At 38.6% G+C, this 27,347-nt stretch overlaps 2 protein-coding genes across 31 annotated transcripts in view; one reads left to right on the forward strand and one right to left on the reverse strand.

Moving 5' to 3' along the window:
* The window catches only part of Dnm1l (dynamin 1-like), a 50,511-nt gene extending 28,885 nt beyond the window's left edge, over positions 1 to 21,626 (forward strand). For 6 of the 26 annotated variants that reach the window (NM_001437691.1, NM_001437694.1, NM_001437693.1 and 3 more), the window contains 11 exon segments: positions 546 to 677; positions 2,553 to 2,759; positions 8,986 to 9,106; positions 9,299 to 9,454; positions 9,606 to 9,695; positions 11,386 to 11,478; positions 13,475 to 13,531; positions 16,102 to 16,296; positions 16,447 to 16,556; positions 18,478 to 18,637; positions 18,922 to 21,626. In NM_001437691.1, the coding sequence (NP_001424620.1) occupies positions 546 to 677; positions 2,553 to 2,759; positions 8,986 to 9,106; positions 9,299 to 9,454; positions 9,606 to 9,695; positions 11,386 to 11,478; positions 13,475 to 13,531; positions 16,102 to 16,296; positions 16,447 to 16,556; positions 18,478 to 18,637; positions 18,922 to 18,978 (1,378 nt within the window). In that variant the 3' untranslated portion in view covers positions 18,979 to 21,626. 26 annotated transcript variants of the gene reach the window in all.
* Positions 1 to 27,347, reverse strand: Yars2 (tyrosyl-tRNA synthetase 2). Of its 5 annotated transcripts, none has more exons than XR_015632615.1 (7): positions 26,563 to 27,347; positions 25,761 to 25,928; positions 24,218 to 24,338; positions 23,719 to 23,889; positions 21,846 to 21,891; positions 13,837 to 13,959; positions 1 to 1,434 (listed from the first exon to the last, which is right to left on the reverse strand). XR_015632615.1 is itself a non-coding variant. In XM_087575632.1 (7 exons), the coding sequence occupies exons 1-6, from the start codon at positions 27,342 to 27,344 to the stop codon at positions 13,840 to 13,842; spliced, it is 1,443 nt and encodes a 480-aa protein (XP_087431758.1). In that variant the 5' UTR covers positions 27,345 to 27,347; the 3' UTR covers positions 1 to 1,434; positions 13,837 to 13,839.

A 27,347-nucleotide genomic window follows, 5' to 3' on the forward strand; every position in this document is an offset into this window, starting at 1 on the left:
TCATTTAAAAACATTTATTTTATTAAGTGATATATAAGGTTGTCCCATTGTCTCTGTATGTTCCTCCATACATTCCTTTCCACACTTAAAGAAAACATATCTATTTTCTTTTCAGGCAAGCATGTGCTATATACACTACTGCATACTATATTTGTAGGTAATTACACTTTAAGTTAACTTTTTCATTTTTGGTAGAAATTAGTCATCTGCCCATGGATAAAATAAAGCAGATTAAGATATAATTACATTTGTACATCAATTTACAACCTATTTAAGGATACTGCTTTTGCTTATAGTTAATAGTAACAGTGAAGCTGATACTAGTCATCTTAAGTTCAGTCACACAGTTCAAATCTTGGCTGTCTGTGCCTTCCTTGTGTGAGTTCATTGAGACATCAGTGCCTTGTATAAAATGTAAGGTGATGCCCATTGCTGTGGAGGATCACTGGAGGCGTAAATAAACAGCATGTTAGAAGTCGGGAGGCATCATCTGATGCAGCCGCTCATGACTCGAGTTGAACAAGTTTGCTCTTTTTCAACCACAGGAGCCAACTGGACATTAACAATAAGAAGAGTGTAACTGATTCAATCCGTGATGAGTATGCTTTTCTTCAAAAGAAGTACCCATCTCTGGCCAACAGAAATGGAACAAAGTATCTTGCTAGGACTCTGAATAGGTAACATTTTCACTTTTTGAAGATGAAATGTTTTTGTTTTGCCACCAGTTGTCCTAGAATGTGCAGGTTTCATTTCAGATCTTTTCATACTGTTCCTTCCAGCTTCACTTCTGGGTTCCTGTGAAGCAAACGTCTGTTTTTTGGTTTGTTTGACATTAAATCATGTAGTCTGGATTGAGTATTCAGATAATTTTCTTAATTGGGAAGTGGGTTTTTTTTTTTTCAATTCAAACTCATTTCCCAAATTACTATCATATGGTTTAATATTCAAAAAAAATTTTGTTCAAGTAAAACATTGTCAGTATTGTTTACAATCAAGTAGTAATAACAAATTCTTGGGAAGCCCATCATACGGAGTTTACATTTGTGAAGCCCAGATCTCTGGAGTGGAGATTTAAAGTTGATCTAAGTTCCTGATAGGGATAAATTTGCTTATGGGGTCATCCTTTCTCCTTAAGAACCTCCAGAATCAACCAGCACCAGCCAAATCATTTAACTGTCCCCATGCCCACAAAGCAGCACCAGTGATTCAGGGCTTGGAGTCAGCCCCTAGCGGAGTCTGCTCATCTCTTTGTGCAGTTCATAGCTGCCTGTTTCTGGCTTGTTGAAGTGTCATCCAATGAAATCGAAATACGCATCTGTTTTATGTGATCCATGAGAACAGCAGCAGGCTGACTGGACAGCATCAGCGGCCGATGCAGATGCAGGAGGTTTAGAGACTGACGTCAGCAGAGCAGCTGCCACCACGGTACCTTGCCTGAGCAGTTAAGAAAATTGAACAGGATTTTGAACTTTAGTGAAATTAGATGACTTCCAAAACACTTCAGATTGCATGAATTTAATTAAATTGTTCAGTTATCACATGATGTGCTACAGATATCACGTGATATTCATAGACAAGCTAACTCAGAATTCCCTTTACGTTTATTCGTAATAGAAATAACATGAGTTCCATACCTACTGTTCTGAATATCTACTAATGCTGTAGGTACTAAAAAGCCTTCCTTGTGTATAAGTGACTAAAGTGAAAACCATTATTACTTATCCTATAAATTGAAGGAAAATGAATTTGGGTCTTAGTAAGATGGATTTATTTATACTAAGTATACTTAATACCTGTTGTAAAAGATAAGTTATTAAACCAGAATTCTAGGTAGACTTGGACTGAGTGGCCTACTTTAGATCACTGTGACATAAAATAATGTGCATTGCTTTGTTTTGGTTTTCTCGCAACCACCAGACTGGGTGGGCGAAAGGTCTATGTCAGTTAAATTGACTAAGGACCTCTAATTTAAGATTGCTGTATTTCTTGTTTTTGTGCTATGGTGGAAGAGCTAAAAATTTATTTTCTTATTCTTATAGTTACTTAGACGAACAGAGTACTTCTGACAGAATTATGTTGGGTTTTCCCCATATACCGTAGAATGTAATTCTTTGGTAGATTATAACTAGATGTCCTCTAACTCACTTCTGACACTATTTACATGAAGTCATTATTACTATAAAGGACGCAGTCAGAAGAGATAGGTAAGGTAAGGTACATGGATTATTGAAAGGTGAGCCCGGGCTTTAGACCCTTTCTGGGCGTGCTGTGCTGCACATACAGCCTCTCTAATTTCATGCACTCTCTCCTTGAGTTAGCAGTTTCCTCATATGACCAATTATTTCCTAGCCATTGGTGAGCAAGTTGTTTGGGATTGAACAGCTCAATCCTTCCACCTTTCTAGTCTTTCCAGTAACTAGCCACCAATCCTCAGACACTTTTAAGATCTGAGTACTAGAACGTTTTCCACTTTTTACACATTTTTAATTGACTTGTTTAAAGTATCAGAATATGTAGTTTTATGCTAAAACCCTGCTTTTCTAATCTTTCAGGTTACTTATGCATCATATCAGAGACTGTTTACCAGAGCTGAAAACAAGAATAAATGTCTTAGCTGCTCAGTATCAGTCTCTTCTAAATAGCTATGGTGAGCCCGTGGATGATAAAAGTGCTACTTTACTCCAGCTCATTACCAAGTTTGCCACAGAGTATTGTAACACTATTGAAGGAACGGCAAAGTACATCGAAACTTCTGAGCTGTAAGTAAGAAGGTTTTGTAAAGATTTGGGTGCTTGGATTGTAAGGATCTTTGCGGTGACTTAGATCATCTGTGATTATTATCCATAAAATAGGAATATAAATCTATAGAAATGACAGGAGGATTGTGTTATATGTTTATAAATTGTGTAAAAACATGGTAAAGTTACAGGTTTTTTTAAAAAGCAACATTTTTAAAAAAGACGATATCCCTACTCTTTCTCAGGCTTCCTCAAACTCATGATCCTCCTGTCTCAGCTTCCCACATAGCTAGAATTGTAAGACCATGCCATAATGTCAGGCTTTGAAGTGGTTCCTTTTTTTTTCCTCTCTCTAATTTTTAAAGTAAAATTCATCCCCTGCCCCCGACTGCCCTTTCTTTCTGTGGCACAGCAGACATGTGGAGGTCAAAAGTCAGCTATCTCTCCTGCTCCCTTGTGAGATTGAGGGATTGAGCTTGGGTTGTCAGGCCTCTTCAAGCCTAGGGAGGAGCAAATGAACATCTTGTCACCCCAGATGTCTGTCGGTGACTGATTTCACCAGAGTCCGACTAGATAAAGCTCTGAGTGCATTGAGCTTGTTTGTAGAGCACGTGTAAATTAGTTACAGAAGTCTGGGGAACCCCATAATAGCTCTCTTGATGCCATGTCCCATCCCATGCTGGGTGGCAGTCTCATGGATTCTGCATTACATGCCCCATCATCAATCACCCTTTCGCTTCCTTTTCTAGTCTCTCATCTCCCAAGATGACTTGCAGCTGGGGGAGGGAATAATTTTTGGAATCCCTGGTGAGAATCTTCCAATTTCTCTATAGCATGTTTCTCAACCTATATGAGTCATGACACCTTTGGGGGTTGACTGACCTTCATAGGGGTCACCTAAGACCATCAGAAAACACATATTTTTATTTTGATTCATAATAGTAGCAAAATTACAATTTCAAAGTAGCAACAAAAATAACTATAGTTGTGGGTGAACACAACATCAAGAATTGTATTAAAGGGTCACAGCATTAGGAAGGTTGAGTCACTGCTTTATACGGAATGTCAATAGCTCCACTAATATTGCCATAGACCTAGCTACCACTATTATTGTTCTGCTCTCGTTTTCAAGTCTATCAGGGCAAAATCCAAGATAGATTCTTGTTACTGTGTCATCCCTTCTGAGCCATCTCACCAGCTTTTAACCTTTAAAATTGCAATAGTGATTTTTCTATTGCTCTGATAGAGCATCCAGACCAAGGCAACTTGCAGCTTACATTAGGAAGTAGTTTTGTTTGGCCTGATGGTTCCCAAGGGACTAGGAGTTCATCCATCACCATTATAGTAGGGAGATGTGGCAACAAGCAGGCTTGGTGCTAGAGCAGCAAGCTGGGAGTAAACTACATGGAGTCTAGCTTTGAAACCTAGCAGCCTGCCCCCAGTGACCTCCTTCCCCAGAAAGGCCACACCTAAACCTACCCAAACCAACTGGAGAGAGATTCAAACACCTGACCAGTCACATCCAAAGCACAATAATCGTGCTTAAATGTTGTGGTTTGCTCTGGAGTTAGCTGTATTTTGATGCTAATTCCACTGCCCCTTGGAATGCTGCCTATTCTCTTAGTCAGGAATCAGGTGACTTCACTAGAACCTTCTCCCCATTGAATTTGTAAAGTACAGGTGAGGGTCAGGTACAGGATAGAAGGAGGCCTGTCATTGGAGGAGAAGGAAGGATGAGTGGAAGAGAAGTTTGAAGGAAGAGGAGGAGACTGGAATGGAAAGGGGACGTGGGGGGACCATGGCAGGACAATGGAGGCTGACCTTAAGGTTCCGCTCTGTGTATTTACAGGTTGTTATTAATGTTGTCAAGGGATGGATGGTACCGGGCTTTGTATGTTTAAGTGGGCAATTATATCTTACCAATTGGGTCAAAGATTATTGTGTTGTGTGTTCTTTTATGTGAGGGTTTGAGTGTAGGAGAGTGTGTGGTGGCAGGAAGACACTGGGCCGCCGTGGAGTTGGGATGTGTTTCTGCCGAGATATCTAGCAGATATCTTGGGGGCACTGCGGTGCTGGACCCTGCGAGGTAAAAGACAACAATCCACTTTTTATTTTTTATGTTTTTACAACAACACTTAAACTATTTGGGGTATGGGTTACTTAGGCAAGCACTCTGTGACTAAGCTACATACCCAGCCTGGTTGTTTCCTTAATATACATTAAGAAGTTTTGAGTTTGAGGCTAATGAGGACACTGTAGTAAGTTATCCTTTTTATGAGGTTTATTAGAAGAGATTTCAAGTTTTAACACCACAGACAGATAGGGCAGACTGCTGCATGGGGAACAAGGGCTCCACGGAGAGCTTAGGTTCACGTGGCAGAGAGTGGGTCCACTTTTACAGATTTTAGAAGAAGGAGGGTGGGAAGATTGAAGTTTTCTTCTTTTTGTCCTATAGTTGGCCATTGTTAGGTATAGCCAGTGAGCGCTCAGTTTGAAGAACAGTCCTGTAATTGGCAGGCATCTTTCTTGGTTGACTATCACTGGGATTGGTAAGGTTGGTTAGTTTCATGTGTACCTGACACAAAGTGGAGTCATTGGGAAGAGGAACTCTTCAGTTGAGAAGATACCCTCATACGGTCGGCCTGTATACAAGTTTGTCAGGCATTTTCTTACTTGATTAATGTGGGAGTGCCTAGCCACTCTGGATGGTGATCCTGAGTTCTGTAAGAACACGGGCTAAACAAAACAGTAAAGCCCACTCCTCCATGACCTCTTGCCCCAATTCCTGTCTTGAGTCCCTGCCCTGACCCCCTTCATAACGGACTGTAAGCTGTAAGGGGAAATAACCCTTCCCTCCCCAAAATGCTTCTGGTCATGGTGCTTCTGGTCATGGTGTTTACTACAGCAATAGAGACCTAAGACAGAGGGGAAAGTAAAGGCTCTAGAAAAAGAAGTCATTTTAGTTGTAGAAATCAAGTTAGTGTTTACATTGGTCATTATGGAGCCAGTGTGGAAGAGCTTTACATGGTGGTCTGGGCATGGCACACACATGGTATATAATTGGTAGTGAAAATACAGATAAATAAATACAAAACATAAAAACAGAATTACCATTAACTTCACCAACCAGAGATTATTCCTTCTTGTTTGCTTTAACTTACACGTCACACATCTGCCGTACGGCAGGTAAATGCCTGTATGTTATCAGGTGCTGTACATACTATCTTGGCCTCATTTCTTCGAATCAGTATGTTACAGACAACTTACTGCCAGCAGTATATAAAAATACATGACTCCAAACATACTTATTTCCCTACTCCCCCTTTCTCTCCCTCTCCTGTCCATATACTCAGTAAAAAAGAAAAACACTTTAGATTTAAGGATAGAGACATACAAGAATTTGCCAACAAATATACAGAGAGGTCCCTCAATCTCCCTCCCAGTGTATATGCAGCAGAATGAAAACATGCATCATCTGTGTGGTACTGGTTTTACAGGTATGACCCATGCAAGGGTGAGCAGGGTAATAGGGGCTTATGCCAATGTTGGACAGCCTCTGAGGCCAAACTGACAGGACCAGTTCTCTACAAGAAGCCACTGAGTAGTTAATGAGTTAGTAAGTGAGGCTGCAAAGGTGAAGACCAAGCTGCAGTAGAGCCCTGAGTGTTTGAAACGCCAAAACTGTTGGCCATTCTAAAAAGCTGTAGGCCTAAGAAAGAGTGTGAGGACTGTGGGTAGCAGAGCTGGAGGGTTGGGTCACCCAAGACTCTTGGAACCCACATGATTCCATCATGAGCCCAGATGCTGGAACCACAGGATTTGGTGTTTACCTTGCTAGCTGTCAGTTTTGCTTTGATCTCATCCTGCTGTGACTAGGAAGACTAAGAATGATATTTACATATAAATACACAATTTTTAAATAAAAACTTATTTAGTATTTCATGATATTTGGGAATTATATAAAATTTAAGTGTCAGGCTGTATGTTTTATTGCAGCATACCTAACTTCAAGTCATTTTTTTTTACAGATTGTTTTTGTATTTACTGGCAGATTTTGGTAGTTGCAACAAATACTGAAAGGCCTACATATTTATTGTCTAGCCTGAGTTGTAGATTTTGTAAGTCAGCAGAAACACGTAAGGTACTATTTCCTTTCTGAGAGAAGCTTATAAGCTAGCAGGGCAGGGAATGCCATTTAACAAGTTTCAGCTGCCTGAGCCTTGTATTAAATAGCTACTATATACTAAATCATATGAAGACATATATTACTCATAATCCTGAAATTACCTAAACTTTAATAAAAGAGAATCTGCCTCAGAGATTTTGCTTGAAGACAAGACATAGAAAGGGGGACAGGGAAGGAAAAAGTCAAACCATGTTTGTAGATGACATGATTCTTTTAAGAGATCCCCATTAAGTCTACCAGAAAACTAACTCATCTAATAAACACCGTAAAGGTACACAATACAAAATCAACATAAAAAATCTTTAATATATATCAACAATATACTCTCAAAGAAAGAAATTCGGAAAAATACCCTATTCAAATAACTCGAAAAATTAAATATTCATCAAAAAAGAACTTTAAGACACTAAAAGGAGAAATCTTGCTCCTGGATTGACAGAATTAATATTTTAAAAATGGCCATGAAACCAAAATTAATTTATACATTTAATGGAATATCTATCAGAATTTGATGTCATATTTGATGGATTTTTAAAATTTATGGAAAATTTTTATAGACCCAAAAGGGCACATGCCAACCTCAAATGATACTATAGAGCCATAGTGATAAAGACAGTCTGGTACTGGCATAAAAGCTGGCAGACAAGCCGATGGGATGGGATGGGATGGGATGGGATGGGATGGGATGGGATGGGATGGGATGGGATGGGATGGGATGGGATGGAGGACCCAGAATTAAAAGGAGAATGCTAGGCCTAGTTAATTTTTAACAATGGCAAAACATTCATTTGAAAAAAAAGCCTGTTCAACAAGAAGTGCTGGCAAAACTGGATGTCCACAAACAGAATGAATTTAGATTCTTTGACCTTATACAAAAGTAAATTCAAAATGGATCAAAGACCACTGAAACTTCTAGAGGAAAACAGAGAGAGTCCCCCTCAAGACATTGGGGTAGGCAAGAACTTTCTGAATAGAACACCAAAACACAGGACCTAGTCCCAGTTATCAACATATAGGGACTACATGAAAATAAAAGTTTCTGTACAGCAAAAGGACTATTAGCAGAGCAAACAGCTCATAGAATAGAGAAAACAAACAAACAAAAATATGTCGCTAGCTATACTTAGAAAAGATGCTAATACCAGAATTTATAATGAATTGCAACAATTCAATACCAAGGAAATAAAATCCTAATCATTAGACTAGTGTTAACAAAACCACACAGGTGGCCAATAATTATTTTAAAAAGTGGTCATAATTTTGAGGTACTTCATTCCCAGTCTTAAGTGGTCTTCATCAACAAATTTGACAGAATGTTAGAAAAAGAGAGCTTCTTATTCACTGCTCATGGGAGGTACAAATTAATACATCCATTGTGAAAATGAGCTTGTATATTTTTCAAAAAATTAAAAATAGTACTACCATCTGACCCAGCTCCTTCACTCTGGGGCATATCCCCAGATAACTTGACTTACAGAAAGGTGATTGTGCTCCATGTTTATTGCTGCTTTATTCACTCAAGAGTTGGGATCAACCTACGTATCTATCAACAGGTGAATGTATAATCTATAAACATATGTTTATAAATACTACTAAATACTACTTAAATACTACTTAGCTCTAAAGGAAAAAAATCACAAAATTTGAAAGAAATTTAACATTTACAAGTACTTCGGGTATATATATTAAGAGAGAAATCCTTATTCATTGTTGATGGGGATGTAAATTAATACAGCCATTGAGTTTTTGATAAGGGTTTGTTGGAAAATGAAACAGCCTTAAAGCTTAAAGACAGACATAACTTGGGCTGGAGAAATGGCTCAGTGGTTAGGAGCATTGACTGCTCTACCAAAGGTCCTGAGTTCAAATCCCAGCAACCACATGGTGGCTCATAACCATCTATAATGAGATCTGATGCCCTCTTCTAGTGTGTCTGAAGACAGCTACAGTGTACTTACATATAATAAGTAAATAAATAAATCTTTGAAAAAAAAGACAGACGTAACTTGTAGCTTGCTTTCCTTATAGTAATGCATATTTGTATAATTCATTGCTTTTCAGATGTGGTGGTGCTAGGATTTGTTATATTTTCCATGAGACTTTTGGGCGAACCTTAGAATCTGTTGATCCACTAGGTGGCCTTAACACTATTGACATCTTGACTGCCATTAGAAATGCTACTGTGAGTATGCCTAACAACAGGTTAAAGTTTCATTTGCTTAAGCATATTTTAAGTTGATGTACAATTTATTTTATTCTCATACTTGGAATTTTTTTAGGAAAAAGAACAAAAATGGAATTCCTTTTTAATCCTTTGGAAGACCTGAAAATGAACATAGCTATAATGATACGAAGCTAAGTTTTGCTTTTTCAGGGCCCCCGTCCAGCTTTATTTGTGCCTGAAGTTTCATTTGAGTTACTGGTCAAACGTCAGATTAAGCGTCTAGAGGAGCCCAGCCTCCGCTGTGTGGAGCTGGTCCACGAGGAAATGCAGAGGATCATTCAGCACTGTAGCAACTACAGCACACAGGTACCGGTGGGACGGGTGGGACGGGCTCCCCAGAGTCCTGTGTCCATAGAACGGGAGGAATGAGTAAAACCAAATCTACAACTTAGTACTTCAGTGATTGTTTCATTTTCAGTTAGACAGACTAACATTTTTACTTCTTTACTACATACAGGAACTGTTACGGTTCCCTAAACTCCATGATGCCATAGTTGAAGTAGTGACTTGTCTTCTTCGTAAAAGGTTGCCCGTGACAAATGAAATGGTGAGCTATTGTTTTATTTGAATTGCCATTCGATTTCATGAGGACTTTCTAGCTACTTCTGTTCTGTGCTGCCATTGTTTTGTTTTGTTTTTTTTTTTTTGTTTTTTTTTTTTTGTTTTTTTGTGGGAATTCTTTGTCTATGGACTCAGTAACCAGACCTTTACAACAAGCTTACTTTTATTCTGAAGCACATCAGGGTAATTTGGTCTCTTCCACATTTTCCTGTTCTATATCCTAATGATAGTAGTTAGTTATTACCATAGTGAGCTATAGCTGTCCACTCCCATCCCCATTAAAATGGTGAAATTGAAATTACACTTATGCCTCCAAGTGGGTAGCAGTTTTTTGTTTTCCTTCTGGCCACCAAAAATGCATTGAGCCTCACCTGAAGTTCATTAACCATACCCTTGGAAATCTCGGTGAGCGGCTGCTGAGTGATCACTCTTGTAACAGGGATTACTGTTAGAGTCAGAAGCCTAAAGCCTGATCTCACTCTCTACCCACCAGCATTATAGATCACTGGAACTTCATGGCACCAGCTCTGCACCATTAGTGGTGTTCTGAAACTTGAGAGAGTACAGGGCAGTCATGGAGCCTTGGTTCCTCTTGAATGACCTCCATATTTTTATGTGTACCTTATTGTTTAACTTGGCACAAACAGCTACTGGGCTAACAAGTAGCTCACACTGTGTTCATTTGGAACTTAATAAGTAATATTTTGATAATTGTTTCGTTCAGAGTTGGCAGTAGGGGAGTAAGTTTTGGAGAAAAGCTGTGGCCAGAAGCATTTAAAGCCTAGAAGATAAAAACACATTAAGGGTGGCCATGGTTCTGTAAACAATCCCTTGCCCTCACCAGTATTTCTGTAAGCAACTCTAATGAAACTCAGGTGGGTCAGGTCATTAAAGACCTGAGAGAAGTGGGACTGCTAACTGAGAAGAGAAAGAGGTGGGGGCGAGGACAAGAATGGCAATGGTGAGTATGGTTAAAACATGGATGAAAACATCACAAATGAAACCACTTATGCATAACTAATATGCATTAATTTTTTTCATCTTTATTAACTTGGGGCATTAATTTTTTTAAAGATAAAAATTTAAGTTCATTCTCTGTAAACCTTAGGAATTTTGTAGAAGATTGAAAACATAAGTCTTCATGTTTCCTTTTGAATGCTGTCTCATTAGACTTTTAGCCCCATTAATTTTATCTGTATGTTTCATGGTTAAAGCTAAGTTATAACTTAACTACCTCAGGCTTAAATATGTTTGTTATTCAAATAAAATTAGCATTTTTACTTATGCCCACTTATGAACTAATTACTTAAAATTGAACATAAGCTTTGACACTATAATGTATGATCTGAAGTTTGAATAACAAAGTTGCGTTTTGAAGGCTTGGAACTTAAAATTGCATCAAATACATAATTTTTCGCAGTAATGGGAAATTACTTTAAAGCTAACTTAATGTCATGTTTTCTTTCTTGGAAGTGCAATTTTAAGTCTGGAAAGTAAATAATTTAATTATCATTAGGCATAAAGTGTTATTTGGCGTATAGTCATCAAGTGTATGGAAATGTTTCTTACACATTTGCAATATTGTCTGTATACTAAGGTTTTCATATTTAGACTTCTCAAGGTTAGGTTAGACTGGCATTTTTTTTTTATTAGCCTTATTTTGTTTTTTTTTATAGGTACATAACTTAGTGGCAATTGAGCTAGCATATATCAACACAAAACACCCCGACTTTGCTGATGCCTGTGGGCTAATGAACAATAACATAGAGGTGAGTAGGGCATCATTTTTCAAAGGGCTGGATCAGGTGCAAGTAGATTTGTACAAGAGATGTGGCATATTACTGCTGGTTGTATGCCTAGGAGATATCCTAAATTCATTTCATTGTTAGGTTAATTTTAGTTCTCAAAATCACCTGAGACAATTATTTTTCCTTACTAATCAAAAAGGATTTATTTTAATGTTGCAGAATGATCTCTCCTTTTCAGTAACCATTATAGTTCTTTGAAGTATATAAAACCAAGTGAATGCTTATAATTGAGGGTGTTTTGTTTTATTTTGTTTTTAGTTCTGCAAACAATGAAGGAAACATTCAAAGAATTACCTAACTTCATAATTTGGAAAAGTGTAGATTCCTCACAATAAAGCCCCCCCCCCCCCAACACTGAAAAAGCGAATTAGGCAAGTTATGTTAAATCTAGGCCGATATGGCTGCACTAGAGAGATAGCTCAGGGATTGAGAGCACTAGCTGTTCTTTCAGAGGGCCTGGTTTCAATTCCCAGCACCTGTGTGGCAACTCAAAACCATCTGTAACTCTAGGTCCAAGGGATTTGGCACACTCTTCTGGCCTCCACAGGCACCAACATGCATGTGGTAAGCAGACATAAATGCAGGCAAAATACCCATAAGCATAAAGTAAAATAAAATTATTTCAAGAAGTAGGCACATACTTCCTTGGTTTAAGGATTCTTGTAACATTGAAATCAATTTCAATAGAATATTTTGCTTGGAGCAGTTTTGTTTTAACTAATACGGTCATGTATGACAAGTGTGCTAGGGTTTTAGAGAACCCTAACTATAGAACCTCTGTAGAACTTATAGGATGAATATAGTATTAAAATCCGTATGTTCTATCATATTTTTTTCTATCTTTAACTTTTTACCTAAAAGATTTTATGATTTTTTTAATTCTCTCATAGTTTTCCCTGCCCTCCCCCCAGTTTCTTCCCCCACCTCCCCTCTCCCAGGTCTACCCCCACTTAACCTTCCTCCAGAAAAGAGGGACATAAACCAAACATGGTATAACAAGCTACAATAAAACTAGGTACCATCACATGAGGGCTGGATGAGGCCACCCAGTAGGATGAAAAGGTCCCATAAGTAGGGAAAGAAGGACCCTGTAGGAGTCCAGTGTGTGACCTCTGCATATGTTACACTGAGTAGCGTGGTGTTCTTGTGGGCCTCGTAACAGTGAGAGTGGGGTTTACCACTTGGTAGCCCAGGAAAACTAAGGAATCATTTTTGAAACTTTGTTAACGTAATAGATCTTTGCAAGCTTGAGAATGTTCATGAAATGTTTTCACTTGAGGAGCAATTTTGATACATGCTGTTCTACCACCTCAGGTTTACATTTTCCAAATGCCTGTAAGAGGCTTATTACCTTAATCTGTATTTGTTACATCTACTTGTTACAGTATTGCAGGTGCTCAGCACATGACAACTTTAACACCATCTCTATAGTTTGTAACCATTTGATAATATAGCAACGAGTAATTTATCAGTCTGTTAAATAGGTTATCGATACCATTACCAGAAGACAATATTCTTTAAAGGGATAAACCTTTTTTCAAATAGACATCTAAGTTATGGGGGTTTTGTTTTGTTGCCTGAATGACATTTAAGGGTTTAGGTTTTCTGTGAAGTGTGTCTTCAGATTCTTCATGGTATGCTGAAAGCCTGTGTGCCATGTTGGTGTGGAAACAGTTTAAGTCAGTGTTCCTTACCTTCTGAGGAAAAGAAGTTTATCTACTGCCCTTCATTTGGGAGTCCCTGATAAAGGGAACCACTGCTACTGATGCTGTATTATATCCCTTAGCAGATGTGTTTGGACAGAAAACAGACATAGGTTTCAGATTTATTTACTTAAAAATATAATTGATTATGGCATAAGTTCCAACAGTAATATGTGTAAGTTACTCCATACTTTTCAACTAAGATAAACATCTCAATGTTCTGATAATCAGAAAAGCTTTGTAACATTTTATAGGAACAAAGAAGAAACAGACTAGCAAGAGAACTACCTTCAGCTGTATCGCGAGACAAGGTAAAGAAATAAAAATGTTTTTATAATATAATTCCCCACACCCAAAGGTCAGCCTCGGCTGAGTGTATTTCTCTGTGAGAATGTATTTTTCTTCCTGTCTCTAATACTTAAGGGGTATGCATAAGTTTTAAAAAACTTTGAATAATTTAAAAAGAAAGATGGCTTTTAAGTGTCAGGATTTCTTTTTTAAGATTCTTATTTGGTCAGAATGACTTTGTCATAAAGGCGTTTGAAAGACAAAGGGAAGACAACAACATATGTCATAGATTTTAACTTTTGGCAGTAACTTTCAAGAGTTGTCATACCTGTTACCTTGAGTTCCTTGTCAGATATGAAGTGACCTTCCACCCACATCTCCTCCGCAAAAAAACAAAAACAGACAAAAAATGCAGCAGCAGTTGCTGTTGGATTTGGGTTTTCTTGTTCATCTGCAAAAAAACTTAACAGTAACAGTGGTGTAGGAGATAAAAACAGAGTACACACACAGCTCCATGGTTACTTCTAGTTTACATTGCTTAACTATTTCATTATGGAGAGGAAGTTTTGTCTATAAATGTTTCCAAATGCATTTTTGGCATCCTTGATTTTTTTCCCCCCTGCATTTTTGCCTTCAGTCTTCTAAAGTTCCAAGTGCTTTGGCACCTGCCTCCCAGGAGCCCTCCCCTGCCGCTTCTGCCGAGGCTGATGGCAAGGTCTGTTCTGATTCCTAATCTAAGCCTGCATGCCTAGTTTGGAGACAGTACACTGAATGAAACAATATTGATATGGGATACTGTGCTAAACTGTTAGCCTAGTCCAAATTTTTAAATTGTATAACAAAGTATTGTTGACATGCTTTCCCTTGCTTGCTATATAGAAGATAATATGGAGAAAAATAATTCTAAAAGGAAATTATCAACTTTAAATTTTTCAAGCCATTGCTATTTAAATCTTGCTTGTTAAATTGCATGTTTTAACATATCTTTTAACAGTTAATTCAGGACAACAGAAGAGAAACTAAAAATGTGAGTCTCTTGCTTCAGATGGAAATGTTGGTGGTGCCTTTGGTTCTTATTAAAACACTCAAGTTAATCAAGAACCTGTTTGTACAGTGCCCTCCATTTTTTTGTTGTCTGTGTATGGTCTTAATGTTCCTTCTATCTAACCCTTGTAAGGTGGCATTAGTCTAGCTTTAGCACTGTCTTAACTACTAACAGTAGCCTCTCCGACTGCTGTTACTTTCAAGATTAACTTTCAGTGACCTCTTTCGTAAAGACTTCAGATATGGAGCTGAGCATGGTGGCACATACTTTTAATTCCAGCACTGGGAGGAAGAAGCAGGTGGAGTTCTGAGTTTGAGGCCAGCATGGTCTACAGATTGAGTTCCAGGACAGCCAGGGATACATAGAAAAACACTGTCTCAAACAAATAAAGATTTCAGGGATGGAAATGATGCTTGGGACATCTCCTCTATAAACGTTTCACCTATCCAGTGCTTTCCGTGTTTCCGTCAGTGTCTGTACTAACTCTAACCTAGAGTCCCACATGTGTGTTCAAAGCTTAAGCAAATTCAAAGCATGGAGAGTTGAAGGTTTGTCTTGGTCATAGTTTTCATAGAAAACCATGTGTAGGCCATGCAAACCTATTTCTTCCATTCCTCACTTTCTTGGCTTACGTTTCTCACCCTCCAGTCTTCACAGACATCTCCATCTTTCAGCAATGGTCTCCAGGGAACCATACAAATCACTGCATTCGTTTTATTTCATTCATGGCTCACTTTCCTTATGACTTCATCCTTTTTTTTTTTTTTTTTGACATTTTAGCAGATTTTTCAAATTTGAATGATTTCCCAAACTTATTTTTCTTATGCGCGCTCTTCCATTACATTTATATGATTCAATCTTCTGTTAGTTTACAAGATCTTAAAGAGGATCTAGAAACATCTCTTAAACATTGATGTGTGTTTTATTTTTCCCACTATAGTAAGAAGGCAGTTTTTTCTCTTAGAAGGTTGTGAGAGTAACAGTGGGTTCTCTCACTGGATCAGAGTATGCTGTGCTCGTTACATTTCACATTTTAGGAAGCTTGGTAATGCGATAGTCGGGTCAGTCTATGGTGTAGTCTTTCTTCTATTAAAGGTCTACTTTAACTGTTGACTCTCAAGGACAGTCAGAACTATAGTGAACTGGTTTAGAACTGTGTAGAACCATAAGCTCCAGGACTGTAAGGTCAGAGGTCAGTGTTAAGTGTTGAAGATTATTTTGATGAGATGAAACCAAGGGCAAGTTCTGTTTCTTGTGTGTGCATTTAATTTAGTGTTTAGGCATGGTGAAAGATAAAAAATTTTGGAAAGTAATGAATAAAAAGTAATTAAATAGGACCTGAGTTTGGCTATTGGCTTACAGACAGCTTCAAACAGAATCTCTCAAGTTTCTAGTGACAAATGCCACCATTATTCCTGGACTTCATTATCTGTTTGGATAAATTCCATATAGGAAGCAGAGAAAATTGGTTCTAGATTGCCACCAAAGAAAGTGAACTTCTTTTGTTGTTAAATATACAGAGTATAGGTTTGGAACATGTGTTTTCAGGTTGCATCTGCAGGTGGTGGAATTGGAGATGGTGGTCGAATTGGAGATGGTGGTCAGGAACCGACAACAGGCAACTGGAGAGGAATGCTGAAAACTTCAAAAGCTGAAGAATTACTTGCTGAAGAAAAATCAAAACCAATTCCAATTATGCCAGCAAGTCCACAAAAAGGCCATGCTGTCAATTTGCTAGATGTGGTAAGCCACCACAATTCTGTTTAAATTTACAAGTGTACCAAGTTAACAGCAGATATTCTCTAAACAGAAGAAATTAAATTCACCAAAATCTTTAACTTTTAATGTTGCCATTTCAAAATAGCATAGAAGTAATATTTTTACCTCTTTTAGCCAGTTCCAGTTGCACGAAAACTGTCTGCCCGAGAACAGCGAGATTGTGAGGTTATTGAAAGACTCATCAAATCATATTTTCTAATTGTCAGAAAGAATATTCAAGACAGGTTAGTATTATTTAATATGTAAATACTGTTGGGTGAGTTCTTGATGTTTAAAAAATCATACATTAAAATCTTTAGATTCCCTTTGACTCTAAATATTAATGTTAACTGTGATTGCAAGATGACATGGAATTAGAATATTATATATCGGCTGAATAAAATTAAAAGTCAAGGATGTAGGAATGCAGTGTCCATAATCACAGGTCAGGAAGATTGAGCCTCAAGCAGAATGATCACAGATATACATACAAACTCTCACTACACCCATCGCAAAACAAAACCAAAATCAAAGAGTAGCAGTGTGGGTCCACTGAGTAGTACACAGTGGTTTAGTCTAGTATTCATGAAGCCCTGGATTCAATCCCCACAGTACTCTGAAAAACATTCTTATGTTCTAGTAGCCTACATGGTTTACATTTTATTACCTTACTTAAAGTAAAGTACAGCCTTTGTCATTAATAACTTCCTGTCCGGTTGCCTCTAAGGTGCCTGTGAATTAGCCAATCAGACATTTCATGCTAGTGGGAACACAATAACATGTGACCTTTTGTCTGGCTTTTGTCACTTGTGAGTGTCCCTCCCCTTTTAAAGAAATATTTGAGAATTCTTTGTATTTTGATTCTTTTCATGCTCCCTCCTGGAACTCTTCCTAGATCTCTGCCCTTTCTTAGCCAAATTTGTGTTTGTTTTTTCCTTCCTCAATCAAGGCCAATTTGTGCTGCTTGATATTACTAGTGTGTAGCCTTCTACTAGAGCTTGGCTGAGCTCTTAGCAGCTTCGCTTTGACCCTCTCCCAGCAGCTGAGAATTGCCAATCGCTCCTCTGCTGGGGATGAGACTTTGTATTCCATACCCCTCTCTACTCATGCTGAGTTGTGGTCTGGTTTAGGCTTGCACCAGTCTTGTGCATGCTGTCACAAGTGCTGAGTTCATATGTGCAGCTGCGCTACTGTGTCCAGAAATGTTTCCTTGTCATCCACCACCTCTTCTGCAATGGTCCTTGATTCTTGGGAGGAGATATAGGTACTCTACTTAGGATGGACTGTTGTATGTCTTATTCTCTGCATCTTGGCCACTGTGGATCTGTTAATCACTATAAGCAACGATTTCTCAGATGAAGGTTGAGAGATGTATAATTGATGGCTATAACAATAGGTCGTTAGGAACTGTTTGAATGCTTTGTCCATTAAGTATAATAATAGTGGTAGGTTCTCTTCTGGCTGGGGTCTCTTTGATCTGTCTAGCCAAAAGTTTGTGGCCCAGTAATGATGCCAGGTATGGGATTTATCTTGTAGATCAGGCCTTAAATCTCAGCTACTTGTCAGTGTGTTTTAAAGCTTGTTCATACAGCCTGAATCCTTTTTACAATTGACTTCCTTTCTACAATTGACTGAAATACTGTATTATAGACCATATTTTGTATATCTACTCATTACTCAGAATATTTTATTATTTCAGTTTGGGCTATTGAGAGTAATGATCATTGTTGTGTATATATGGGATATGGATGATTGAAGTTAAAATATCAAGCATTGTGACTTTGCTTACTGATTCATTAAATGAATACTTGAAGAGTATCTATTTTACTGAGTATATTAAATATTCAGTGTTCTTATTTAACTTCATTACAAAGCCATACTCTAGTTAAAGTCTAAATCAATGGTTCTTAACTTTCTTGCGACATAGTTCTTTATGTTGTGGTGACAGGAGCCATAAAATTACTTTGTTGCTACTTATTAACTGTAATGTTGCTAGTTATGAATAATAATGTAAATATCTAATATACAGAATATATGATATGCAACCCCTGTGAAAGGGTCATTTAATTTCCAAAGGCATTGCAACTCACATGTTGAGAACCACTGAGCTAAATTTTGGAAAATAGAATTGTTACCAAAAGTTCATGATTTGACCTTGCTTTGCAGCGTCCCAAAGGCAGTAATGCATTTTTTGGTTAATCATGTGAAAGATACTCTTCAGAGTGAATTAGTAGGGCAGCTGTATAAGTCATCCTTATTAGATGACCTTCTGACTGAATCCGAGGACATGGCACAGCGAAGAAAAGAAGCGGCTGACATGCTGAAGGTGACTATGAAAGTTCTCATCTGTCGTCTCCCTGTGATGTGCACATACACGTGCAAATGAAACTGTTCTCGATCTGTCTCCCTGTGATGTGCACATACACGTGCAAGATATTAAAGTTACACTCTGACCTTGTCCCCTTCACACTCATATTTGATTAGATTAAAATTTCAGAAAAGATACTGCTCTTTTTTTTTAATTTCTTTTTTTAAGCATTGAAAATGGAGACATTTCTTACAAAATTCAGATTAACATTCTAACTTGAGTTTTTATTTCTTTTAATGCAGGCATTACAAGGAGCCAGTCAAATTATTGCTGAAATCCGAGAGACTCATCTTTGGTGAACAGAACTGTTTGGTCTTCTACACTTTGCTGACTTGAACCTACTAGCTACTGCCTACCTGAGTAGAAGTTTATTTATGGACTTTTGTGTATCGCAGTGTATGAATTTGCTTGTGTGAAGACTGGCTATAAGCTGAAAAGTATATTATTCATTACAAGACAAATCACATGTTTAATTCACATTTTTCAAGTTTCCTATGATGTATATCAAGTCTGTCCGTTTCAGTCAAACTTACAAGAACAATTGATGTTCTAGTTGTACAAAGCAGTTTGCCTGTGCATATGATGACCCGCGTAACCTTTTTTTAGTCTTAAAGCTGCAGCCGTAGTCCTCAAAGAGGAAGCTCCAGGACATTTCATGACTATAATGCATGCACTATTTATATAGACTGACCTGGCTTCAAAAGGTGGAGCCTGGCGAGTTCCTCACATAATCAATGTATCCACCTATCCTTCATTTTTATAGTCTTAAAAAACAAACAAAATTCTGTAACTTCTGCAGTTTTAGGAAAAATATAAGATCTGAAAGACTCATAAAGATGTAGGAACAGACTGTGTAATTAATGGCTCCTGAGTCTATACTGCCCTAATGTTAGAAAGTAAAATATGCTTTGATTCAAAATAAGCCTGAAAATATAAATTGACTTCCTGCATTAAAAATAACTATTAGGAACTTTCTTAGTAACAATAACTGGTCCTGTTAGTTTCTAAATGACTCAGTGACAACCTAAATTTCCCTAATTTACAAGTACATCGATTGCAGTCCAGATGCACCTTAGGGTGGGGCGCTGACTCTGGGCTCCGAGACTCAGTTATGTGAGACCTAAAAGTCTACTCTGTATCCACTGGTAATGCTACTTTATAGTTCCACACCAACAGAATACATTTGTCAAAGAAAAATACCTGGACATACACATACACCTAAAAGCTTATGGACTACTAAACTGTATTCAGGGGTTGAGGATTTACAACCTATTTTGTGAAAACTGCCTGTGCAATTCAATTTCTGACCTAGCTGGGCAGTGGTGGTGCACACCTTTAATCCCAGCTTTTGGGAGGCAGAGGCAGGTGGATCTCTGAGTTCAAGGCCAGCCTGGTCTACAGAGTTGAGTTCCAAGACAACCAGAACTACACAGAGAAACCCTGTCTTGAACCCCCCTCCCCCAAAAAATTGAAACCTAAATAGAAATCTTTGATGTATCTAGTTTTCTCTGACCAAATGATACATTTGTGTTATAAATACTAAAATTCTTTTCAGGTCAGGCATCTTATGAAATACTATTAGCAAGGAAAACAAGAACATGTTATCTTTAGTTTAGATGCCCATTGAACCATCTCAAAAACAAAGGCAGTCTGCTAACAGTACCAGCTTGACAGTAAGTATACACTGCCTAAATGTGTTAGCATACTTAAGAAAAATATCCTGTTATCTAACTATTAGGTATCCATGGTTTATTTTTTAAGAGAGATGACCACCACTGTAGCCTTTTGAATTTGTAAAGAGAAAGAATGCACCTTTATCCAACATTTCAAATAGATTTTAAAAGGAAGATGTTAGCTTTAAAAACGTGCTATGATAATGTACTTATTAGCACTACACACTTTGTACAAAGAAAAACAAGCAAGAAAGGTAGGGAAATGAAAGCTTCCTTTGTGTGCTTTTACACTAAGCTGTGTTCTGAAACATGGAGATAATTTATTAGACCACTGTATGTTCTATGTAAATAAAAATGCTGGTGTGAAATGGCATTACGGTTTGCCAGTAAGTGAATTCTTCCTGACTTGCCGTAAGAGAGGTTTAAATAGGTGCATCTTTGAAATATCTGAATCTACTTCATAATGGAACGATTTAAATTGTACTGCACCAAAAGTTTTATGCCATTTTTTTAATTAGATAATCACCACCAAGGCCTTGTTACATCTTTGTGTCTACAGATGAAGACAGAAACTTCTTCCAAGTAATCCAAGGATGAATGCTGAGAACATGAACTTTGCTGCAAGACGTCTAGAAGCTGATCCACAGTTTATGTTTCACCCCTATGTACATTGGGGTGGTGCTATCTTGATTTTTACAGAAACTGTTTTTGAGAATTAGCTTGCCTTGTGTATACAAACCTGAACTAGTTTGACCTCAAAACTTCCTGTATCTTTTCTGTTCTTACTGACTGCATACTTGATGAGATACTTTTTGTTTCTTTGGTTTCTTAAAATATCTGCTATAGGAACCCACTGGCAAAAATAGGCAGTTATCAGTAAATTATTGAAACACAGAACAAGGAAGTGGAAAACTGAACTATAAATGAAGTCTGGTACTGATTGATGTTTTGTTTTAAGAAAAAACTATTTTGTACTACAGTTTCTATTGGGAACCACTGCCATATCTAACTCCTTTTTAAGAATTCTGTTTGCTTGGCAGCATCAATCAGAAGTTTAACTTTGTAACAGATTTCTCACATCTAAACAGACATTAGAAGCTTGGCCAGTTTGTACAGCTATGTAACACAACTGCAATCAGGTGCTTACCTTACCTCCTGTGTTAACTTTATACAGTCATTTCCACTGCACCACTTCTTCAGACCAAGGAGCAAGAAAGATCATTCTTGCATAAAGAAATGAACTATAATTAAATATCACTTTATTTTGAAATGCACAGAAGTATTTACATAGTGTGGGGGCCTTGTATACATCCACTCTTGGGTTTCTGAAGACTTCCACATTTTGAAAATGGATGATGGACAAATTTGGACAAAAGCTTTCACAACTGAAGCCATTTTATAATGTAGAAATTCCTTTTTCCTATTTTAAGTAAGGAAAGTCCATTCTTGAGAATATGTTGTCCAATTACTAAAACACTTTCAGGATTTGTTACCTGTCTGTGATTTATACTGACTCCACCTTCTGTGATCATCCGATACCTGAAAACAGAAAGGTTAGCTATAAGAACTAAGAGCACTCAGCCACCCTGACCTGACCTGACCTGACCTCTACCTCTGACTTGAGGTAAGGTGTGGGCAAGCTGCCTGTGCTCGTCTGAGCTTACACTGCAGCTCCGGCAGCTCTTACAAGTTGTGATCTTCCTGTCTCAACTTCCCAAGTGTCTGGGATTGCTGGCCTGTGCCACCAGGCTCATATATATCATGTTTGAAACATTCACCTCATGATTTTTAATGGAGATTCACTTTCAGAATTTATCTATTCTTGTGGAGAAAAAACTCCTAGACAAATTCCTACAAACAAACAAAAAAAGAACAATTTTGCTTTTAAAATATGCTACCTGTAGACATAGGTAATAAATTCCCCAACTTGAATCTTTAGAAATGATAGGAAACTGGAAAATACTGAGACTATGAACTAGTATTGTTTAAAATATAAACAAAATTCTTTATTAATCAGCTGACTTCATAAATGGGAAATCAATAATAGCTGACTTAATAAGTATATGCTAAAAGTAAGTTTAACTGAAATTTTATATCCAGTTCATTCAATAAAGTGCTTACTGTGTGCTGAGCAAGCATCAGTATTGAAGAGAGATCAGGACAAACCAGGTTCTCTAGAAGGTGCGATGCTGAGGCCCAAATGAAGGTCTGGGCACACTGACTTGGTAGGTAAGCTCTGGGAACGTCCTTGACAGAGAAGGTGTTAAGACACTGGATGACAACAGGGATTTTGACAAGGAGAGGAAACAAAAGGGACCCTTGGAAGTGGCAGGTGTTACTAAACAAAGTTAAGCAGTTCAGAGAACACAGCTTTGTAAAATCAAGCCCACAAAATTGTATTTACAAGTGTAGGCAGGCTGTTTCCAGGCTTAATTTTATACAGGGCAACTCTATTTATGGTATAAAAATACAGCATTACCTCTAACTCTGGCTAATTTGGGTGATTTAAGTAGAGGTAAAACTTAGTTATCAGCAAACTAGTTATCAGGGAAGTTCATAAGAAAATGCATGAATCTAGACTTGGTGTACAAAGAATTTGATGCCAGGGTTAAGTTCGGTACATTTTAGGTAAGCCAACATGCTAGTGAATAAATAAGGTTGAGTGGCAGCTCACAGACAGGCAGACATGGTGTTCGTCTACATAGACACAGTTTAGATCTCACTGGAGAGGCAGACATTCCAAAACATCAAAGAAAGCAACTGAAACAAATGCCACTCGTGGGTGAGTGACAGGAACTTTATACAGAGCCCAGCCCATGAGGCACTTGGGTTTCTAGTTACTGCTTTCCTTCTACTGCTGTTCACTTACAAATGGACATTCAATTCCATACCAGTTCTTGTAGAGCAAATGTACTCCCTGATAATATGGGAGAACTAAGGAAATGCAATATGCCATTTCCTTCTGCAAAGGAAAAATGGAATTCTCCAGAACTCTGTCTAGCTTGCAAGTTTTATGAAGTTCTATTTCTATTCTCATTTCTTTTCAGTCATTAAATTTTAAAATAGATCCTATCCTCCAAAACCCTGAGGCTACAGGCTGCCTATGAGGGAGGTCCTACAAATCTTTCCACTTCTCTGTGAACAGATCCCTGAGTTGACTGATCCCAGTGAAACACTGAAGGAGTCCTTCAGACAGGTCAAGGTATTTTCTACTGTGTGGACTCCTGGTTTTACATTATTGTTCGACTTATCCTAACCTCTGCAAGAAATGAGTTACATTAAAGCACCAGCAGGAAAACACCCTGGAAACTTGCTGTGAGGTGCAACATCTCACAGTGAATTAAGAATCACAAAATAAAACCTTACCCTCGGGGACCATCAGGAATGGCATTTGCTTTTCGGCATGTGTCTATGACACTCGTTCCAGGGTCAAGAACTAATTCAGAAAATGAAGCTTCTTTAAACAATTCCTTTAACTCTTGGTCAGACATGACCTCCAGTGCCTCTATGCTGCTATGGTAAAGGGCTTGTGTACACCTGAAAAACAAAGTTACATCAGGGACTGCTTACCCTCAACCCACACACACCACCAAATAACTGGAGCGCTCACTGTGTTCCACAGTGTAACGTTTCAACAGCAGTGATCTATTTTGTGTAATTCGCTAACTTAAAGATGTACCCAGTAAAGACAACGTAAAAATATTTAAGTTAAATACAGTACAGGTTAGTAATCAATTAGAAACTCTTAAAACATCAACTCCGATTTTTCTTGTCTATCCACTAACTTGCCTTATGTGTAGGAGTTACCTTGTAGATCTATCAAGCTAGGACTAGTACCTAGACCAGTAACGGTGCTAAAGCCAACCTTTTCGCAGAGTCCAGACCTTCTTGTCCATGAACAAGCTTTGTTACTTCTGCAGCAAGTCGTTTCTGAGCAATTCGCTTTTCTGGTTCTTTGACATGTAGCTGCATAATATGATCAATCTCTGGGAGGGGAAGGAAAGTGAAAAGCTTCAGGTACCTGCAGGACAAGAGATAAAACATTCCATGTGCATCTACTAGCTTAGCTTGGGAAGAAAAATCCTAAATTCATGAAAAGTTGTAGAATGTACTTCAGCGGTACACTAAGGCACACAACCCCAATGGGTAATAGTTTTCAATACTTCTTTTCCATTCTGCACAAAATGGTGCAGAAACGTGTGCCTCCTTCCTAAGCATACTTTGACGTTTTTGTTTTATGTATATCCTTAAAATTTTTGGCATTAGCGGGCTGGAGAGCTTGCTCAGCTCTTCCCGAGGTCCTGAGTTCAATTCCCAGCAACCACATGGTGGCTCACAACCATCTGTAATGGGATCCAATACCAACTGCTGGTGTGCCTGAAACAGATATGGTGTACTCATATAAATAAATCTATTTAAAAAAAAAAGGCTATTCCATATGTTAACTTTTGCAAAATACTATGAAGAAAAAGCAAATATCTCAAAGCTTAATGAACCATTATGAAGCAAACACCTATGAAATCATCCCTCTTAAGAAATACAAGATTATGAGTAAAATCATGTAAAATGCATTTTTATTTCTAACTTACTCTGGCACACCAGCATATTCAGACTTACGATGTCACATACACACAGCTTTCAAAGCTGTTAATATTCTGTGATTTACTCTATTGTGGCCATTATGTCTACTTCTGAACATATGCTAATCATGCTACAAAAACCTTCATATTTTTCTTAGTACACTTGCATGAACTTCTGTCAGGCATGTATCCAGTAGAGGTTACGTTAGACCATAGTTTATGAACAAATTTATTTTAGTAAGGATTAGTAACTATTATTTCAAAGATCTCTAAGTTTACTCTCGCAATGATAATTGATACAGTCATTGGTGGTACACAGACCAACACATCTGACTGAAAGTTTTCTTCCCCCCCCTTGAAATTTGCATTCAGGTAAAGCTGGATCCTTGATTATACAACAGAAGACTTGAGGACCAGCAAGAATGAAGCAAAATTAGTTTATTAAGATTAAGGTACATACAATTTAGACTCACATGAGTAGGCATCTTCACAACAGCTACCTACATACAAGTTTCTATGATTAAGTTACACTCCTCAAAAGTGGAGGTAAGACTGAAGCCAGAGGCTGTCCTGAACAACTTAGAACATCACATTCTTCTTTTTCTCCAGACCTGGGATATAGCTCAATGGTTAAGCACCTACCTAGTAGCCCTTCAGCCCTAGGTTCAACTCTAGTTTGTAAAAATAAACAAAACTATGACAATATTCTGTCACACAATAATTTACACCTTAACTAGAATCAATGAAAAAACCTACAGAGAATTCAATATCTAAAACTCTGTTATAACTACATAGTAATTTTTTGTCAGCTGCCTAATAAAAGCTTACCTTTCTACAGAATCATCTTGCTGTCTGATAAAGAACTGGTAAAGTTCAAACGGAGATGTTTTCTCTCTGTTTAGCCAAACCGCATTGCCAGCAGACTTTCCCAGCTTCGCTCCAGTTGTACTTGTAATTAGAGGTACAGTGATTCCAAACACATCTTCTCCAGTCAACCTATACATATATTCATGGTATTCTATTAAGCACAATTAGTTCCACCAAACACAATACAGATTTAAGTCTGGTTACTTACTGTATGTTCTTAAAAACCTGTCTGGACACTAGTCCTCAAGAACTATAAAAACACACATTGCTTAGGTGCAATTGTGGGAATGCTTCTGAACAAATCAACAGGAAGTGACTTTTAAACGATCAGATGAAAAATGACAAAACTGGACGAAGGGGCACCAGGAGAGTACATTTAGGAGGTGGCTTTTAATATTCTTTAAATTTTTAAATGAGTTTTGTCGTGTAGCACACAAGCCAGTCCTGTACTCTATGTTCTTCAAGAAAACGCTATGAAAATCTTTATGGGGACGAAAAGCTAAATTAATGCAGTTCTAAACAGAAATCCAATTATTTTCGGGATAAATAACGATTTCCCAAGTTAGAAACTGAAGGAGATCTAGGGAAAACAGACACAATCCAAATCTTGAATATTGGTCTGCTTCCAGCAGCTCTACAATATGTCCATAATTGAGGACTTCTAACTCGCAAGGGTGAGTTCTTACATTCTTCCTAACGAATAACACACTAGTATTGTGTATTCGTCCCAGAGTTTCTGTAGGTTCTAATAATTCCAGCTTACTTGTGGATAAACTCGTAGCCAGACATGATGTTGCCCAACTGATCTGATCCGCCCAGCTGGACCCGGCATCCATAGTGCCGGAAAAGGTAGTAGAAGTCATAGGCCTGGAGCACCTGGTAAAAGAACTCAGCCAAGCTCATGCCCTCTGGGCTCTTGAGACGGGACTGCACGCTCAGCCGGCTAAGCAGAGTGCCCATGCGGAAGTGGCCGCCCACCGTGGCCAGAAAATCCATTAGGTGCTGCTTCTGGAACCAGGCTGCATTGTCGAGCACCGTGAAAGTGCCCCAGGGCCGCCCGTCCGCGAAGAGGCGCGCGTGGTTGGCCGCCAAGGTCTCCAGCCCTCGCTGCAGGGCGCGCGCGTTGGCCCGCACGCACTCAGCGCTCAGCGCCTCGCGCTCCTTGGTCCGGCCGCTGGGGTCTCCCAGGAGAGCCGTGGAGCCTCCCACGAGCGCGATCACGTTGTGGCCGGCTCGCTGGAAGTGGAACAGACCCAATAAAGTTAACAGGTGCCCCACGTGCAGCGAATCGCCCGTGGGGTCGAAACCGCAGTACACAGTCTGGGGCGAACCCGCCCTGCGGCGGTCAAAGAGTTCGGGGAGCTCTGTCTTCGTGCCGCTCTCGGGGAAGAACTCCTTGAACAGGCCGCGGGCCCTTGGTGCCACCAACATTCCCCGCGCGCCAGGGCGCACCGCACGCGGCCCCCGTGTCCAGACCCCTGACTGCGGAACGCGGCACAGGTGTCTCAGCATGGGCGCCGCCATCTTGCGATACACGCAAGGCATGCT

This window comes from Rattus norvegicus, chromosome 11 (assembly GCF_021556685.1).
Source record: "Rattus norvegicus strain SHRSP/BbbUtx chromosome 11, alternate assembly SHRSP_T2T, whole genome shotgun sequence".
Lineage (NCBI taxonomy): Eukaryota > Metazoa > Chordata > Mammalia > Rodentia > Muridae > Rattus > Rattus norvegicus.